The sequence below is a fragment of the Carassius auratus genome, chromosome 41 (assembly GCF_003368295.1).
Source record: "Carassius auratus strain Wakin chromosome 41, ASM336829v1, whole genome shotgun sequence".
NCBI lineage: Eukaryota > Metazoa > Chordata > Actinopteri > Cypriniformes > Cyprinidae > Carassius > Carassius auratus.
The window spans coordinates 24,201,911-24,222,010 of record NC_039283.1 but is presented as its reverse complement, the minus strand read 5'-3'; the positions used below and the strand labels follow the sequence as shown (position 1 = coordinate 24,222,010).

The 20,100-nt window shown below is 34.5% G+C and overlaps 2 protein-coding genes across 4 annotated transcripts; one reads left to right on the top strand and one right to left on the bottom strand.

Annotated features, from left to right (window-relative positions):
* Positions 1 to 4,158: 4,158 nt before the first annotated feature.
* efhb (EF-hand domain family, member B) lies at positions 4,159 to 19,763 on the bottom strand. 3 transcript variants are annotated; one of them, XM_026227798.1, is made up of 15 exons: positions 19,681 to 19,763; positions 10,727 to 10,791; positions 10,522 to 10,596; positions 10,351 to 10,413; positions 9,999 to 10,142; positions 9,531 to 9,711; positions 9,333 to 9,443; positions 9,030 to 9,159; positions 7,828 to 7,911; positions 7,661 to 7,728; positions 7,218 to 7,372; positions 6,328 to 6,535; positions 5,866 to 6,084; positions 4,751 to 4,932; positions 4,159 to 4,317 (listed from the first exon to the last, which is right to left on the bottom strand). In XM_026227798.1, the coding sequence occupies exons 3-15, from the start codon at positions 10,585 to 10,587 to the stop codon at positions 4,171 to 4,173; spliced, it is 1,758 nt and encodes a 585-aa protein (XP_026083583.1). In that variant the 5' UTR covers positions 10,588 to 10,596; positions 10,727 to 10,791; positions 19,681 to 19,763; the 3' UTR covers positions 4,159 to 4,170. The 3 variants fall into 3 exon arrangements, with proteins under 3 accessions (XP_026083583.1, XP_026083582.1, XP_026083584.1); XM_026227797.1 differs by lacking the exon at positions 19,681 to 19,763 and having other exon boundaries at positions 10,522 to 10,599; XM_026227799.1 differs by lacking the exon at positions 19,681 to 19,763 and having other exon boundaries at positions 10,522 to 10,599; positions 10,737 to 10,752.
* On the top strand, positions 11,096 to 17,784 carry LOC113059371 (ras-related protein Rab-5A-like). The gene is made up of 6 exons (XM_026227834.1): positions 11,096 to 11,186; positions 12,955 to 13,183; positions 15,321 to 15,472; positions 15,962 to 16,084; positions 16,239 to 16,332; positions 16,924 to 17,784. The coding sequence occupies exons 2-6, from the start codon at positions 13,018 to 13,020 to the stop codon at positions 17,037 to 17,039; spliced, it is 651 nt and encodes a 216-aa protein (XP_026083619.1). The 5' UTR covers positions 11,096 to 11,186; positions 12,955 to 13,017; the 3' UTR covers positions 17,040 to 17,784.
* Positions 19,764 to 20,100: the final 337 nt, after the last annotated feature.

Genomic DNA, 20,100 nt, shown 5'->3' with positions numbered 1-20,100 from the left:
ACTTAAAAAATAAATAATAATCTTTTTTTTTAACTTAATGGATTTCTAAGGATAAAGAAGACTTCCAAAAATATTCTCTTTAAAATCGATTAATAATACTCACTGATGTTTGTGCTGTTATTTTCCATCCAAAGTGATGTCACTTCCTTTAGGATGATGTCATTAAGAACTGGCTTTTGTTAAAGAGATAATACCAATCAAAATAAAAAATATAATAACATGAGGGAAAGTCATATTGGGTATGAATTATTGCAATGTTCCCAATAAATGCTTGAAATATTTGGTTAGAGGCGAATATTAAACAGAAAATATATATTATAAAAAAATTCAAGTAGTTGCAAGGCAACATTTCCCACTTTCATCTAGAGAACTAAACTAAATACAACTGAAATATAAATTAATAAAAACAAAAATCAAGATGGTCCTCAAAAAAAAAAAAAGAAAAATGAAAGAATTAAATCACAGCAACTGTATGAGTATGATGTGATGTGACAATACATATAAAGCTAGATAGAAAAAATGTAAATTATTACATTAAATATTTTTTTATTTGCATTTAAATTATTTTATCGTAAAATTGTATATCATTTATAAGATAGTACATATAATGGTCCTATAAGCTGCATAATCTTTACTTAAAAAAATACATATTTCTACTAAAAATAATGTAAAATGTAAAGCCTGACATGAATGTAACATTCATCCTATGTAGATTTCAGTGTTGTAATCTTATGCTCATGTTTCTTTATCTTTATGCTCAGTTTATGTGACTTAATTGCTACCAGCTTTAGTTTTTTCAGTCCAAACTATCATGTATTTGCTGTATGTTTGGCACTCTCCAGTAAATTTCATATACGATTCTTTGAAAGAGTCGCACTCAAAACATAATTAGAAGTCAAACGCTCTTCATTTCATCGCACTTGATGCCAGTCTCTATGAAAGCACCTCGCGTGACAAATTCTCCTCCTCATAGACACAGATTTTGGTGAGCGTTGACGTAAACTGCACACAGCCATAAGTCTGACTGATGAATGCCAGCACAGCTTCAAATGATCTTAAATGTACTTAATGGATTTCTCCCTTATGACAGACATTTGTTTTCTGCAGTGCTTTGATGGATATATAGATGCTAATAGGTTCGCTCTCAGCTGTTTGCATACTCCTCTCTCGCTAGTGTTTCAAAACATCTTTCCATCTGTCACATTAGCACGTTTTACTCGGCTGTCGTTCAGCTAGAGTGCCGTTTCTAAGTTAACTTTGTGAAAGTGTCATAATTCAGATCAGTCTAGTGTGGGTCTGATGTGACACGTTTTTTCACACCTCAGTCTTTTTTCTGTTGTTGGGAATAGAGTTCTGACAACCTTTGAAGTTTATTTTATGTATGATGATATATGACATTTCCCAGATTTTCCATTGCATTGCAATAAGATGCACGTACAGATTGAGGATAATTGTCAAAATAATAAATCATTAATTAACTTTTTTCTTCCACACATTCTCATCAGGTGCAATGCAACAAATTTCCAGAAAAAAAATAATAAAATCATTTCCAGGAATTGGTCAGAACGATGAAATATCTTGTTGCAGTAAATTATAACAAAAATGTAATGCATATTACTATGTAGAACATATATTTTTGTAGTTAAGCTCTGTTTTAACATTTTTCAACTATCAATTGGAGTCAATTCTTTTAAGTGAATCAGTCAAATTCTGAAAAGCATCTGAATTTTTATATCTTTGAGAATTGTGAATGTAAAAAAAAAAAAAAAAAAAAAAAGTCAGAATCGCAAGATATCAACTATTTTTGCAATTCTGATACAATTTTGACTTTTTTCTCTGAATTCTGCCTTTACATCTCGCAATTGTATTCCACCACGTAATAAAAAAATGTAATTGCAACTTTTTATCTCATAATTCTGACCTTTTTACTTTGCAGTTGTGAGTTTATTTGTGCAAGAAAAATTGCTAGAAAAAAAGTCAGAATTGTGAGATAATAGATTGCAGTTACCTTTTTTTAATAGCCTATGCTGTGGCAGAAACAGGCTTCCATACTATCAAGTGTTTCATGAAAAAAAGGACATTAAAAAGGTATTTTCTGGTCTCCAAGGAAATATTGACTGCTTATAATAATGTGTTTTGTTTGTTGATGGTTTTATCATGAGCTGACTGCTGGCGGTGATCCAGAGTGGACGGTGACACAGGAAAACAACCGACTGGAGTAAAGTAAAATATAATAACACACACAAAGCCCCTCACAATTCACTCCACCAGACTAAAACGAAGACCTTGTTTTCACTTTATGTTAAAAATCCATCCTGGGGGATTTGATCACAAATGTTCAGGTGAGAAATTAAGTTTCGCCACCAAAATGTTTATAATGTGGACAACATTTAATTATCATCACTGTAATGCAATGAGAAAGATCTGTCAAAAATCTGTGTAAAATAAACTTATACAATGAGATGAGATGGGTTTAACAAAAAATGTGATTACATTAAGTAGAGACAAAGCAGAGACTGAAATTAAACTGATATCTCAACAAAACTTTTTTTTTTTTCAGATCAAGCAGGCCATAAACAAGATTCTAACATTTCCAACAAGATAAACAACCACAATTAATTATGATATTTGTTCCATTTAGATCACAGAGAACCACAGATGGTTGTTGAGACCAATTATCACCTAATTTAGATATTAAAATAAATCCTTTGTTAAACTGACAGGAAGACGTTCTCACCCATGTGCGGATGTCATCCTATTTCTCTGGAAAACTCTTTTATGGCATGACACCGTTTATACATTCATGGTTTTTCATTTAGAAATATGGCTGTGGGATTATTATAATTTTTGCAGGCAGTAATGGATTGTTCTGTTCAACTTGCGTGGGTTTTTATCACATGTGTGCAAACAAGTCATAATATGATTAACAGTGGATATCATACCTCCTATTTCAATTGAAATAAATATGTTAATACCATATTAGGCAATTAATCACGCTGGCTTCATCTACAAGTGACCTGAACAAAAGAAAAGAAAAGCATTAATGTGCTTTACAAAGCTATTTTGCACTCCTCTAGGCTTTTATCATGGATAAGGGACTCTGCTGCTATTATTAATCTGTTTATGTTGCGTTATATTGATGTTGCCAAATAAAGCAGATTAATTAATCTGTGTAATGTATATATTTAAAGTCAACATGAAATGCAGCTCAAAACCAATTTGACTTCTGTAATCTGGCGTATATTAAAGTGACAGGATAGGCAAAACATCGGACGGGACTTTATTTTAACTAAGGGGAAGGATGTGTATTAATAAAGTAAAGAGGTTCACGTTCAATGTATCACAAACAAATGAGATTAAGATTTACTAGTCCAAAAGATGTAATAATGTATTTACCCAAAAACCAGCAATGGAATGTGTTTATCTAGGCGACAAATAACCATTATTATCCATAACAGATAACAATACTGTATTGGGTACAGCACACACACACACACAAAGAGAGAGACAGAGAGAGTGTGTGATAAAGTCCTTTGGGAGAAAACAGTAATTGACAGCCATCTCCATTTCTCTCAAACTCTAAATGCAGCATACATCCTCTAAGTAAACACAATATTATTTTATCCTGGGAGGCAAAAATTCATTAGTAAGCTCAGCTATTATTTTGCAGCGTTGAGGGCACTTCTTATTGCAGTCAGGCCTGTTGCAGCACTTTGCTTCATTTGACAAGAGACTAAATGAAACGAATAACATGGCCAGAATTTCAGCTGACCCAATAATGGATCTGAACTAATAAAATACTGCAGCTGCAGAAGTCACGAGGGCTGAACTCACTTCACAGTGTAGTAATGATTACTAGTTCAGTGTGTCCACACTGATTATTGTTCAAATAAAACCAGTCTCTGCGTTCATCATATTTCTGAAAGAATCCCTTGGAAGGCACCTAGAGCTTTACCTCACCTGCTTTCACTTGTGTAACAGGTTTTTTTATGTTACTTTCTCCTTAATGATCTGAACGAAGGCCAACTTTGAATTACCAGGCTTTTTATAGTTAACGTTGTTATGTTGTTACTTGAAAATCAACTAAATAAGTAATAAATTAATTGATTAATGCAATATAATATAAAACAATACAGACAAATAAACATGACAGAAACACTGATTTAAGGTTTAATTTGCTTGTAGTTCACGAAGAACATTTCGAAAGCTTTCCACACATACGTCACCAGCAGGATGTGTCATGGACGCCAACTTCCACGCCTCCTCAAACGTCTCCTCAGCAACGCCGTGAACCACTTTTTGGAATATCTGTGCGATCTATGAGTGATACACAATATATCTTTAGTCCAACTGTAATAATTGTTTGGACAGCTTAAAACCCTGTTAAAGGGGATATATCTAATGCCATTTCATGCATTCTGACATATTTACGTTGTTAAAGAGTTGGATTCTCATGCAAAACATGACCAAAGTCTCACAAAAATCAGGTGGACGTATGACGGAGTATTTCTGTGCCAAATACACTCCTTCAGAGTTCGTATAAGTTTAAGACTAAGGCACTGTGTATGATGTCATAAAAGGCGGGATTCCTTATATGGGCACTTCTGTATCAGTCTTTTATAAATCTGATAAAATTGAAGACTCTGTGGAGATATGAAGGATGCAATACTACTCTAAGTTTAACTAAGTTTAACATGAGATTGGCTGAAACTGTGTGTGTTATATCATAATGCAACATCACTAAACTCACCTCATCTTTCGTGCGAGGAATAAAAAACTCTTTTTCATGAACTCCATGGAGGGAATGCAGAGCGGGGTGCAGCAGATCATGTGCTGTTGCTTCATCTCCATAGTTTGTCCTGTCACTGATGCGTTTGATCCGTGGAGCAGGTAGATCAGTCCGTACTGATGGGACTCCGTATGTGTGATCATCTATTGATGGGAATCAATCAGAAAAACTGGACAACTCTCTTCTTCTAGTTTTGCATTTTTAACCCTGTAAATCCTGTAAATAATTATTATTATAATGTTTTTTTTTTTTTTTTTAAGGAGCAATTCATATAACTACTACAGTTTTAGTGCCACGGAAAAAAATAAATAATCTAAGATTATGAGATTAAAGTCGATTAAAGATTAATATTTCAACTTTATTCTCATAATTTCAACTTTAATTTTGCAATCTTCATTTTTTTTGTTATGTAAAAAAAAAATAAAAAAAAGATTTTTTTTTTAATGTGACACTAAAACGCTGTCGTATATAACTGTATGATAAAGTGATTATATATGTATATATATATATAAATTGGTGCAAATTGCATAAAAAGTAAGATGAAATTTTGATGTTTGTTACTTCCATAAAATGCATATAAAATAAACATCAGTTTAGTAAAGCGATATTTAAATGCTTAGTTTTATGATCAAATCTCTGTATTCTGTATTTATTGTTGGAGCAAAACATATAATGCATTATATACATTATAATTACGCATGGATAATTGAAAAAAAAAAAAAAAACTCCTGAAAATGTTCACCCTGAAAAATAAAAGTAATTCTGAAGTTTACCTGATAAATATGAGTAAAGATTTCACAGCAGAAAGACACGTGAAGCACGAGCTGAAGGTGGACGTTGTACTAAAGTTCATTCTAAACTATCAGTCAGATGTAGTAGATTGTTTATTAACAGGTTAAAAAAGTTTTGAGCATGTTGATAATTTAGAGGCTTTAGAAATTTCAAATATGATACATTAGGCTTTAAAAGTTAATCAACACACCTTGAAAAAAAAATGCATGGAGGTCATTTAAGCTTTGTGTAGCTTGTATACTCGGGCAGTTTAAGAGGATTCCAAGGTTTTGTGTGAGACTCACCTGCAGGGGAAATTCCACCCACAACAGCATTTATGAGAGAAGACGAGGTGAAGAAGTTGTTCTGCACTGTTCTGGGCCTGGACAGGGTTTTCGGAGTCTTCCTGGTGCTTCCCACCTCAACACGTTCCAGATCTTCAGGTCTAATCAAAGGCTTCACGGCGCTAGATTCTTGGAGGTCTGTGCGTTGCATGTTGGCCGGGGCTGTCCAAACCATACGCTCTACAAGACACAAGAGATAAACTAACATCTGGCACACACATATTCTATTGTTTCATTGGTTGGAATTTCAAATAGTATAAACCTAGAACCAAAACCAATTAGCTCAGAGACGAATCAAAACATTGATTTGAAGTAGAACAGTATTTGAAAAAAACATAAAATGCCAAAAGACTATGTACTTGAATTCTTATGAGGTTTTGTTTGATCTGTCATGACTCTGTGAGCAAGTACACTTGAATTCACCTTCTGTGAGAATTTTCTGCTCCAGTCGGTTGATGGGCATCTTGTCTTTCCAATTAAGAAAATTGGAGAACTCCATGAAGTCGATCAGTCCATTGTTATCAACATCACAGTAATCCATAAGGTCATCAAGCACCGGGTCACTGATGATCATATTAAACTGGTGGCAGATTTCTTTCAGATCCTCTCTACTGATTCTCCCTTGACCCTTCTGCAAAACAAAACAGACAGTTACAACAAGTAATAGGTAAAACTGGTTGAAAAATGAAAATTCAATTCTGGATTTTTTTGCTTTTTTTTATTTTTCAGCATTCTATTCTTTATAAATCAATTGCTAAACATGCTGAAATTCTGATAGCTTGTAATGTAAATCAATGACACCTTTACAACAGTGAAGTAGACAACTCACATAAATATCAGTTGTCATTATACATTTCTCAATAATACTGCATATCTTAGTAAGATGATACTTAAATGCTTAGTTTTATGATAAAGCTTTGTAGTTTCAAAACATATAATGCAATGCAATGATGACATGTTAAATAAATGTATGTTCCTCAAAAGCCTGATGATCATATGTCTTAATCTAGTAAACCTTAAATTGCTTAAGTTCATCCTGAAATATTACTAACAACATGAAAGCTATTCATATGTTTACTTTATAAAAAGCATTAAAGATTTCATAGCAAAAAGATGCATAAACCCTGACCTGAAGGTAAATAGTTGAAAAATGATAATCGGCAATTCTGGATTTTTTGCTTTTATTGATAACTTTTCAGCATACTTTCCTTTAGAAATGGATGTGTAACTATGGCAGTGTTGTATGGTTTATTGGTGAGGTCTCCCTTGCTGACTGCATCAATACAGCTCAAGCAATGAGAACAGCTTCTGACCTTGTCATAGTATCTGAATGCTTCTAGTAATGAGCTGAAGTTCTGGTAGTTGGACTTCTTGAGGTGCTGGCGAACAGCGCTGACCAGGGCTCGCTGTCGGTCTTTGCCTTTCAGGGACTCGCCAGGTGGAGTTTGATGAAGCAGGTCACCTGCACCTGAGGAGAAACAAGAAGAACTACAAATGGATGAGTTTCTCAAAACCAGTCGAGAACACACCTCAAAAAATATGCTTAACTAATGAAAATAGGCTTCATTTTCTTTACTTAAAATACAATGAATGTTTTTGCGTTTTGTTTGAGCCTGACTATAGGAATGTCCAAATTGAAGTTTCCCAACAATGTCTTTCACACCAAGCAAGAATAAACCATAAATCCTCTACAATACTGGCTCCCAATTCATTTCTGACATATCAAACTCGGAACGTGACAGACGGTTTCAATTACCAAAGCTGTCAGGTTTCATCAAGACTCCAAATGTGTGATCACGGGGAACGTTAAACGTCTCTGCAATTCTAGAAATTCATGCACAGACAGAAAAGATTATTTACACACTGGCAGAAACTGTGACATGTCATTCGTATTTAACAGAAATGCTCTTAACCATGACTTACGGATCGTGAACTTTGCCTGTTTGTGGCTGAGTCTTCTCTCTGAAGTCGTCGCAGCGTTTCGAAACTAATTTTGCGCTGTTGTGCCTTAAGACATGAAGACACGATTAAAGCTGCAGTAGGTAACTTTTGTAAAAATATATTTTTTACATATTTGTTAAACCTGTCATTATGTCCTGACAGTAGAATATGAGACAGATAATCTGTGAAAAAAAAATCAAGCTCCTCTGGCTTCTCCCAGTGTCCTATTGCCATTTGCAGAAATTCATCCGCTCCCGGTGAGAAACAACCAATCAGAGCTGCGGTCCATAACTTTGTTTGTGTTCAAAATGTAGAAAAAATAATATAATAAGTGAGTACACCATGAATCCATTTTCCAAACTGTGTTTTTAGCTTGTCCTGAATCACTAGGGTGCACCTATAATAAGTGTTTATATTCGGACTATTTTAGATTGCTTCGGGGGTACCGCGGCAGAGTAACCCAGTACCTTTGTGATTCTTCATAGACATAAACAGAGAGAAGTAGTTCCGGCTACGATGTTCTTCTGCAAGACGCAAGCAGTTCTGTTTATTAACCGCTAGAGCGTCAAAAGTTCCCTACCGCAGCTTTAATTGTCCATTTCTGATGATGTTGTCATTCACATTGCATTATTAGTTGTCATTAGGGGCTTATTTTGACATTTTTAAACGAAATATGGATTTTCATTATAAACTGAATATTGAAAATTGCAGACATTCATAATATCTGTCAAAATAGTAAAAAAAAAAATTACAATGCTGTTACCTTCTGGAGGGATAATTTTATCCCAAAATACATTCATTTAGCTATAAATGACAATGCAATTCATTGCTAATTTTCTCTAACCCTTGTGCTGGGATTGAGAGTGGGGCGAATGACCCAATACTCCCCTACACGCTATGAGTGTATAGATAGATGGAGAGAAAATGTATATAACTACTGTACATTTAAAATGTTTTCCAATTGAAAGTATTATAAAATTGTATATATTTCTGTGATGCAAAGCTGAATCTTTTTGCATCAGTACACCATTCTTTAGCATCACATAATCCTTCAGAAATCATTCAATCATTTTTTTTTTCCTGAAATCACCTTAATCAATGCTAATAAATTACTGTATGTTCAGATTTTCAGTTATAAACAAAATGTACATTAAGTTCAGGTGCATATGTCTGTATTAGTCTACATTAGCGAGTCAGAGGGCCACTGCAGAGATCTGGAGATGGTTCTCCCATCATTGTAATGAGGCGTAGGGACACCAAACCTACGGTCTCTCCCATAGTGACTGCAATTGTACTTCCTGTCCACACGCTCTCCTGCAACAACAAAGAGACAAACATAGTCAAAAACTGTCTATCTGTGTCTTCTGAAATGACGCCGAAATGAGCACAAGAGAAAAAGACTGTAGTTTCCAAACAAAGAAAATTGCAAAGTTATAAACAGTTTAACCAAAGACTTTGACCCCTACATGGGCTGCATTTTAACTGACCTACAAAGTAGGATCCGTGTGAGCGAACATAGAGCTGATGTCCCTCGTCCGCTTCCTTTTTCACCTGATGTGCGGTTTTGGGTGGATTGATGATCTCACCACCGTTAGATACTGCATTTAAAATAATTCATAGATTCACAGTTTCTTTTGATTATAGAGTCATTTTTATGCTACTGAATTTTTCGATATTATTCTTACACCGGAGTGCTGTGACACCAAAAGTGGTTTTCTCAGGATCGAGCCAACTTGGTAAACCAGGGCTTTGAACTTGTGACCTCCCAAGAGGAGCTTTCTGATTGGTGGCATAATTGATTTCTTGAAGCTGACGCAGCCTCTCTAGGAAGCGTGTTTTTGGTGCAGGATTGATAACCGATCCAGCCTGAAAATGCATGCATGCAGTGAAGAATTTTTTTTTTTTATTATTCTATATATTACATTTGGAATGACTAAAGAATAATCTATAACTAAAGTTGCCAACGTGCTTTTAATTAAAGAAGAAAATAAAAAATCTAAAAAAGCTTGGCATTCTTTTTTTTTCTTTTTGAATGAAATATGAACTGAACAAATTATGACTGGTTTTGCGTAATTCACCTACAAGTTAAAACATCAAGCAATAAGAACGAATACAGTCACTAAAACAATTTTTTGTCATTATGACTGTCTTACATTAATGGATGATTTAGTATTCACACCATGGACCAGTGTGCTGCCAATATCAGGATCATTTGCTTTTCCATGGAAGACCCTAACTGTCCCAACAGGCGGCCGAGCAGAAAGGACAAACTTCTTCACCACAGGTGGAGTCACAATCTGTTAAAAACAAATAAATTCAAGTTTATACAATGCAATGCCTGTCAAACGTTTGGTTTGATTTAAATATATATATATTACCTATTATAATGATAAATAACAATAATAATAAAGTTATATGCACACGTACGCTACACTGTTTGGTACAACAATGTACTGTTAAAAATTGTTTTTAAAAATTAAAAAAAAAAAAAACATATTGACCCACCCCTGGTGTTATTTCCTGCAGACAAGTCTTAGTTGTGTCACCAGCTGGAATAAGCTTTCCTGCCTTTCAATGGAAATTATTATACATTAAATATAAATGCATTCATATTTGTTGCATAATACATGTAAAAGATCAAAACCGCCTCTGAAGAATAATTAACGTTAGTCATACCGCGCGGATGTTTGGAGACGTGTCTCTGCGTCTCCAGGTGGATGAATTCCGCTGCATGATACTCATGCCTACACACTACTAATGCAGAATTAAATTACAACCAAATAACCATCTAAATAACCAAATAACCATCTAAACAATAACCAACTTTACAACAGCGAGCCTAATTAGAAAGTCTTACAAACATGTAGCAGTGTTTGTTTACCTTCCGTTACCTGACAACGCGCGAGGAACCGCGGTGTCAAGTTGATAATGACGTCAGACGTCCACCTGTCAGAAAATCAATTTCTAAATTAAGCTTGCTTATTTTCGATTCTAAAATACTGTATCTAAGTAACCTATCCACTTTTCATTGTAAAAAGACTCGCGAAAAAAAAAATTGAGGGAAAAAAAGGGATTTAATAAATTACATTTGTGATTAAAATGGATGACTTTAATGACTTAAGTAAACTACAAAAGTTGAATTAAATAAAAATAATACCTTTGTTTACAAAATTATAATCCTCCTTGTTATGAAAGTAAAAATATTTGTGATGACTGTTGTTCTGATTGGCTGATTTATCTCCAATGCGTCTGACGTCAGATCCAGTCATCCGATCCGTCATCACCATAGGTCATCACCAGTTTTGACGCAAAAGGGGAAGTTGGGAGGAACCAAGAGGAAGGTACGAGTCTCTGGACTTTAAATATTCGTTCTGTTAGGTTAATTGGAAGGTTTTTTTGCTTTGTTTTTTTGTATTTTAAATAAGCCATACTGTTGTTTCGTAATTTATGCTTTCTTGCTTTTAAACATTTTATTTATGAGGCATCACGCTCAGTGTGCGCGCGGCCTGTTTTTCTTTTAGCATTAGCACCGTTAGCTTTAGGGAATCATTTGAACCGGAGCATTTGAGGAACTGACAGACGCGTTAAAGTAACGTTACCGATGAAAACACCGATGTCACTGAGTTGACTGTGTGTTTACATGTGTGTCTAAGAAAGTATGAAAAAGAAACATACAATATCGTTAGCATAGTTAGCAGCACAAGCTAACAGGCAGCTCCAGCTTCAAATACGTTTTCATTTTAAATACATTCAGTGATTATATTTATATATTTTAATTTACGTACTAAAGTGTACTGTAAACACAATATTAGCCGATCAAAGTGTGCTACGGTTTGTTTTGAAGAGCCAGATAATGCCATGTATATCATGTTTTATCAATAATTTGTAAATTAATTTAACTTGTTTAATTTGAGCATATACTATCAATTGTGTTGTGAAATGTAAATAAATTGCTATTTATAATCGCCTTTTATTAAGTTAAAAGCGTTTAGAAGCAATCATAAGGTCTGATTGATCATGAGTGTCAATAACAGACCTGTGTTTTGCACTGTCACTCTTGTCTCATACTTTCTATATCGCAGAATATACAACAGGGTCATATGTGAAGTATGTATAACTTAGAGATGAAACCAGAGAGGAAAATGCACTGTAATTTTATATTAGTATTTTTTTTTTTTTTTTAATTTCAAGTAACTTTTAATGGTTTTAGTTTTAGTTTTTATTAACTGTAATAACCCTGATGGAGATACATTGTCATGCTTGTTTTTTGTTTATATACACACACACAGAGAGAGAGAGAGAGAGGGGTGCTGGTCATATAATTAGAATATCATCAAAAAGTTGATATATTTAACTAATTCCACTCAAAAAGTGAAACTTTTATATTATATTCATTCATTACACACAGACTGATATATTTCATATGTTTATTTATTTTAGATTTTGATGATTATAACTAACAACTAAGGAAAATCCCAAATTTTCAAAATTACTTAAGACCAATATAAAGAAAGAAATTTTAGAAATCTTGGTCAACTGAAAAGTATGAACCTGTCAATGTTTGTCTTTTGGACAACTGTCAAGGCAGCAGTCTTCCCCATGATTGTGTAGCCTACAGAACTAGACTGAGAGATCATTTAAAAGCCTTTGCAGGTGTTTTGAGTTAATTAGCTGATTAGAGTGTGGCACCAGGTGTCTTCAATATTGAACCTTTTCACAATATTCAGATTTTCTTACTTTGAAATTATGATTATTATTATTATTTTTTTTTCGACTGACATAATTTGGTCAGTTAAATTTTTTTAGTAAATAATTCTGACTTTTTACACAAATTATATTGAAGGCTCCACACAGTGGCACTTCCTAAACCATGTCTGTTGTGTATAATTTTATTCATGTGATGTGACTACATTATTATCCTGAAGGATTGTGTTTTCATACAGAACATGGTAAATGGCATATTGTTGTTAATTGTCCACCACTGTATATTCAGCATCTCTTGTTGTCCTCATGTTGTATTTGGCTAACCAAGACACCGCTGATATATTGCATTACATAAGTGTTGTTAAGTGAGGAGTGATACTAGATTATTAATGTCTGTTCCATCAGATCTGGGAGTGACCGTTGAGAAGCACTTCTTGACTTCAGTACAGGAGATTGGGGCTTAGGGTCATGGCAGGAAGAGGTGGAGCAACGAGACCTAACGGGCCAAACACCGGCAACAAAATCTGTCAATTTAAACTAGTGCTCCTGGGAGAGTCCGCTGTGGGGAAGTCAAGTCTAGTCCTTCGCTTTGTTAAAGGACAGTTTCATGAGTTTCAGGAAAGCACAATAGGAGGTAAGACATATAATAACCCATATCTGATGTGATGCTAATGCACTCAAGCATGTGCAAATCGTATATTATGGTAATGGTACATCACTAGTATAATATAACTAACAACTAGTTCTTTTTGCTGAAAAAAAAGAAGGTAATTTTCCATTTAAATAATAATGTTATTTATTTTTATTTTTTTTATCATCACTCTGAAGTTATCTACTGATTTGTACAGTAAACACTATTAGCCAATCAAAGCCTGCTGCAGTCTGTTTTGACAAGTCATGCTTTATCAATAATATTTATTTAATTTGATATATGGATAGACAGTATATTACTGTTATACGGTAATGGTATAACACTAAATATAACTAGTTATTTTTTTCTGTAATTTCACTTATGCTTGGGCAGTATAAGCAAAATTGTATATTACAATCACAGTATATCACTATATAACTTATATTTGCCATCTTTTCACTTACGGAGGGGCAGTATAACCAAAATCGTATATAACAGTAGTTGTATAACACAATATGACTAGTTATTTTTGCTCTAATTTCAGCAGTATGACCAAAATATTATGCTATAGTAATGATATATCATGATGTTACTAGGGCTGGGTATCGATTCAGATGTTCCAGATCGATTCGATTTCGATTCACAAGCTCTCAAATTGATGCAAATTTGTTTCTCGATTCGATTTTCTATACTCGATACTCGATTCAAGTCAATGAATGTAGATTTAATACAAATACTATATGTATAAAAAAGAACTGTTTACATAAGTTTACAATTGGGTAATTAATAAAAAGAAATTAAAAGCTACAAACCTGTATATTAAACTCTTTGATTTTAGGTACACTTGGGTACATTAAAACAGAACCCATCTCTAATTTTCTAATGCATACAATTATGTTAAATAAATACAATACAAGTTTGATGCAAGATGAAAAATGCTTTGTTCTTGTCCACAACACTATCGTCGTCATCTTGCTTACGAAATCTAAAATACTTCCATAGCTCTGACTTTTTTTGTGAAGGTGGCATCAACGTCGACAAAGCACCTGAAACCTTTTAAGCACTGAATGAATGAATGACAGGTTCTTTCAGCTCCTTGGTAATATTGCACAAGGCACATAACAGGGTGACATCTAGTGGAGAAGACATGTAATTAGATTAACGCTAATCTTACGTTCAATGTTTGCGGAAATAAATATGGGAAAAAAATTGATTCATGGCCCTTGAGAATCGAATTTGAATCGACCACATTTTAAAAAAGATTAATCTAAAAATTACCCAGCCCTAGATGTTACTACCGTATTTTTCGGACTATACGTCGCACCTGAGTATAAGTCGCATGAGTCCAAAAATACGTCATGACGAGGAAAAAAAACATATGTAAGTCGCACTGGACTATAAGTCTCATTTATTTAGAACCAAAAGAAAACATTACCGTCTACAGCCACGAGAGGGCGCTCTATGCTGCTCAGTGTAGACTATAGGAGCACTGAGCAGCATAGAGCGCCCTCTGGTGGCTGTAGACGATGATGTTTTCTCTTGGTTCATGTCAAATTAATTTTGATAAAGAAGTCGCACCTGACTATAAGTTGCAGGACCAGCCAAACTATGAAAAAAAAGTGCGACTTATAGTCCGGAAAATACGGTAGTTATTTTTTTTGGAAAGAATAATAAATTAGGTTGTGTATATTGAATAATCATGATTAGCCAATGGTTAACTATGATAACCAGTGTTTATTCATTAAATAACAAATTATTGTAAACTGGATAATTAACTGTAAATTCTGATTTGAAGAGCCATGATTGTTATTGTTATTGTCATTAGTCAATATACGTAACAGCCAGAGGTGTGACGAGATCTGACTGGTCTCGCGAGAACGTAATGTTATCCTCGTGCAGACCTTTCAGATATAGATATATATATATTTTTTTTATTAAAGTGGAAATCAGTTTACAAAGTAGTAAACTTGACTGACTGCTTCACTTCCACTTTAAAGGGATATTTGTTTTGTTAATCATTTATTTGTATTTATACTATTTATAATTTTGTGCTGTTACTTGCCTGTCAGGGGAGTTTATGGCAAAACCTTTTGCAGTGTTTATGGCAAGATCTAACCAGTCTCTGTCCTCTCTCCACTAGCGGCCTTCTTGACCCAGACAGTATGTTTGGATGACACAACAGTGAAGTTTGAGATCTGGGATACAGCTGGCCAGGAGCGTTACCACAGTCTGGCCCCAATGTATTACAGAGGAGCGCAGGCGGCCATAGTGGTGTATGACATCACAAATGAAGTGAGTCCTAACACGCTCGGTTTACTCTGCAGCTTAAATGATGGATCCGATTTTATGAGTCAAGTTACAATTATTTAGAAGGTACTTTATACAATAAAGATTGTCTCAAAGCCTATTCACTGTAATAAATGAAACATAACGATGCTAACTTCTTCAAATATGAGAACAATACAAATCCTTATAGTGTTATCATTCAGTTTAAGTCACTTCTCATTTCATTTGGACCTAAAACTTCCTCCCAAGTAAAAAAAAAAAAAGAGCATTTATTGAAACTAGGCTCAAAATGACTCGGTCCAAAACCTTTCTGCAAACCAGCAATCTGAGTGTGAATGTGGCAGTGGCATTATTCATTTCACATGCAAAAAAAAGATGTAAATATGAATACAAAAAAATTAAATGATAATTATAATTAATAAAAAAAAAAAACTTTTTGGACTAGGAGAAAAAAAATACTGAAATTAATGTTTTTTTTTTTCTTTTTTCTTTCAGGAATCATTTGCACGTGCGAAAAACTGGGTGAAGGAGCTTCAGAGACAAGCCAGTCCAAATATTGTAATAGCTTTGGCTGGAAACAAGGCAGACCTTGCCAACAAGAGAGCGCTGGACTTTCAGGTTTGCGATGTTTGAACAGCCACAGAGGAGCAGACGCTTCCTGTTGGCTTTACAGATGAGATGTGGAACGGTTTACAAACAAAGAAACATGCCGTGCAGACTTTCAGTCTGTTTAGAGTCCGAAACCTTGACTTCTGTTTTGTGTTGTTCTCAGGATGCACAGTCATATGCAGATGACAACAGTTTGCTCTTTATGGAAACATCGGCTAAGACTTCGATGAATGTGAATGAGATTTTTATGGCCATTGGTAAGTTGTCACAACTTTTTTGTTAAATAGTTATAAACTGCCATTCAAAAGTTTAGGATCAGTATTGTTGTCTGTGATGCTCAACAAAAAGACAGTAAAAGTGATATATATTATTGCAAATAAAAAATTTTAAATTATAAATTTTAAATTAAATTAATTTTAAATATGCAATTTATTCCTGTGATGCAAAGCTGAATTTTCAGCATCCTTACTCCAGTCTTCAGTGTCACATGATCTTCAGAAATCATTCTAATTACTTATTATTATTAATGTTGAAATGGTTAGTATTTTGTGAAAACTTAATGCATCCTTGCTGATACTGTAAGTATGGAATATTATTAATTTCCTTTTAAACAGACAGAATTCTGTCAGTTTTAAGTTAGAGGTACATTCATGTAAGCATGAGCCCTGCAGGGCCTACCCTAATTTTTTTTACCTGGAATACCTGGTTTCACTCAAGAAAATGAAAACAATATTTTAGAAAAAAAAATATTGGTGGATTTGAGGAAGTTTAGCATTACATCACTCGCAAACACAATGAGTCATCACTCTTTATATTTACAAAAGATCTCTTGTCTTTTTTCACCTTAGCAAAGAAGCTACCCAAGAATGAGCCCCAGCCTGCAGGTGCCAGCACAGGACGCAGCAGAGGTGTGGATCTAACAGAAACGGCACAGCCCTCGAAAGGTCCCTGCTGTAGCTCCTAAACCTCCTAACCATCGCATCACATCTGGACAAGGGGCTTCTTCTTCCAAACCTCGCTCCTTGGATTAGCTAAAGACTCTGTATAACCGTGTTTCTAATACTTTTTTTTTACTTTATTTTTAAGAAAAAAAACAAAAACAATGTAAATTAGCAGTCTACTGGATGCATGTATCACTACAAATGATAAATACACATTTTAACTTAATTTAGCAGGAGGACAAACCCGGATGAAAGTGTGAGAGAGAGTGAAATATTGAGTGTGCTTGTATGTGTTTAGTATGTGGAACTGATTACCGTATAACCAGGCCCAGGTGCAATCTGCACACATTTTCTGCAAAAATGAATTAAAACATGGTAAAAATGTGTTAATGCTATTTTCAGTGGTAACTGTAAGCATAAATCAAATTAGCAAACTAATAAACTTCATGAATCCATTACAGTTCGTGCAGATTTCGTGTAGGCATGTTTGTGACCCTAAGTTGAATCTGAGAAAGAGTTTAAAAACTGCTTCAGAATAAAGCAGATCCCCCGCTTGCTCCATCAGCAGCCGGTTTAAGTTGGTTTTGGATGCAGTAGTTTCTCGTTCTAGTTCTATCCCTCAATGCACCTGCTGTGTCCTCATTATGCAACATGTATGGCCATGATGATAATGTAAATATTAGGCTTTCATGAGCGTGGCTCGAAGTCATCCAGCTCTTCAGCAGGGGAATCTCTAATAAATCAAGGAAGGCAGTCAGTAAAACATGATCAGCCTGCTGTACGAATGATTATTATTATTAATTGGGACTGTGTTGTCATCTCAGTGTTATGCTTATAGAGAATGTCTTGGAATATGTGCATTTTCAAGAGCAAAATCTGCTGAATTCTGAGGATTAAGGTCATTTTATCTTTTCGGAAAATTGCAACAAAAAAAGTCAGAATTCTGAGATTACAATTGTGAGATATAAACTCAGAATTGCAAGGGTTTAAAAAAAAAGAAGAATATTGGAGATAAAAAGTTGCAATTACCTTTATTTTTATTTTTTACCCCATAGCGGAAACTTTCATGTGCAAAATGTGTGGCCATTTGAATTCTGCACATTTTTTCTATGTGGGCCTTGTATCAATAACGGAAGGAAAATGGAGAAAAAATGTAGGTGTGCCAGCCATGCCAGACAGTAATTTGCACATTGTACTGCCTCTCATAAATCCCACTACCAGTTTGAAGTTTCTTTTAACGGAAAGTCATGTTTAAATGGTGGTCGTCTTAATGTGCATAGTGTTAATAACAAATGAACTTGACATTTAGTCAGTGGTCTTGTCTTGTATCTTCTTTCAAATTGCTCAGTGTTTTTATTTCTAAGAACCTATTGAATTGCACAATTTTAAATCGCAGGTTTTTTTTTTTCTAGTTAGAAAATTGTGGCTGCCTGATGTTCAAAATGATCTCATCTAACACTCCTGAAGTAACACAGGTAGCTGTGGTTGATAAACTAACTGGCAGGCGTTCAGAAAACCGAACTGATTCAGCAGTGTAATGCATTAATTCTGAGGGACTGATTGGTTTTTAATGCCCAGGTATTAGTATATTTCCAATAAAGGGGGTGAACTGTACATGGAACGTTTGATTCAGGTGGTTTCCAATTCTATACATTTGTCTCATACATGAAGACTATTCAGAATATAAATATCCTTGAGGCTAGCAATCTCATCAGATGAGTTCCAGTTCTCACAGTATCATGTTTGGTAGTTTTTCCTACATTTTTGGCATATCCTATTGTATATTCCTCCTCTTCCACTGTGAGTCTGAAGTTTCAGTCGACTCGCTCGTCCAATCCAGAACATCTCTTCCAAATGCAGTGCTCTTTAATACTGAATCCTAAAGTCACAAATCAATTCAGAACAAAATTGATTCCAACTGCATCTTCATCCAGTATCTCCTGCAAGCCACTTGATGAATGGATGAATGGTTTGGTGGAAACTTTTGGAGGGGGTTATAGTGATTACTTAGAACAACCATTTTTGGTTCCCCAAAGAACCTTTCAGTGAACAGTTCTTGATCTAGGTTTTATTAGTGTAAAGAACATTTTAATCATCTAAAGAACTGCACTGAAAAGTGGAATTGAAAGGTTCCATAGAGGTTAAAGTTTCTCAATGCCAATAAAGAACCTTTATTTTTAAGAATGTCTGATTTGTTTCCACTATTATGAACCTTTTTTGCAAAGATGAGGTTCCATGAATTTTAAAGTGTTCTTCTGTGATGGTTCTTCTTTATTTTTAAAAGTGTAGACAAGAAATAATGTTAAGTATCCTGAAATGTAGGCCCACATGAAGTTCCAAACATACACCATTAGCTTTTCTTCAAAATGCATGTGGTCATTTTCTGTGTGCCACTCATTTTAAATATGTACGTCTAGCGCTTGGGAATCAAAAATTTATTATACGTTTTGAATATAATAAAAATCACCTTCTGTATTTCAGGTGCATGCAATAAATCATTAGTCCTCAATGAAAATGGCCTTTTCAACTGCCTCCTTTTTAACATAACTCATTCGATTTGGATTGTAATAGTTAAGTATAAACAGATGAATTGGTTTAGTAAACTTTTCATGCGTGCATTTAAAACGCTATTTTGTTAGGTGCATTATAATCTTTTTTTCTCACCTGCACGTGCTCCTCCTATCCAGCAGATGGCAGCAGGACGCTTTCCCAGCGCTGTTCTATGTGCTAGTTTCTCTCCTCAGAAAAACTCAAAACTTTACTAGTTTTTCTGTGTGAGTCTCTTTTGGCTCTTCCGCAATAGCTCTACTGCAGCTCCAGTCAGACTGAATCTGGGTAATTTGGTGTGCAGGTGATGCAAATTACCCAGAGGCCATTGTGGTTTGTTTAAATCAAAATCAATATGCATGCAAATTGGGCATGACCCAATTCATCTGGGTCAATCCAACTCGTTCTTACAATTACCAAACCACCAATTCAGAAAGCAATCCAAAAAGAAAAAAAAAAAGAAAAAAAAGTGGCACAGGAATTAATTTGGAAAAATCTGTTCATTGTTCAGAGGTGTTATTAACAAATGAACTTGAC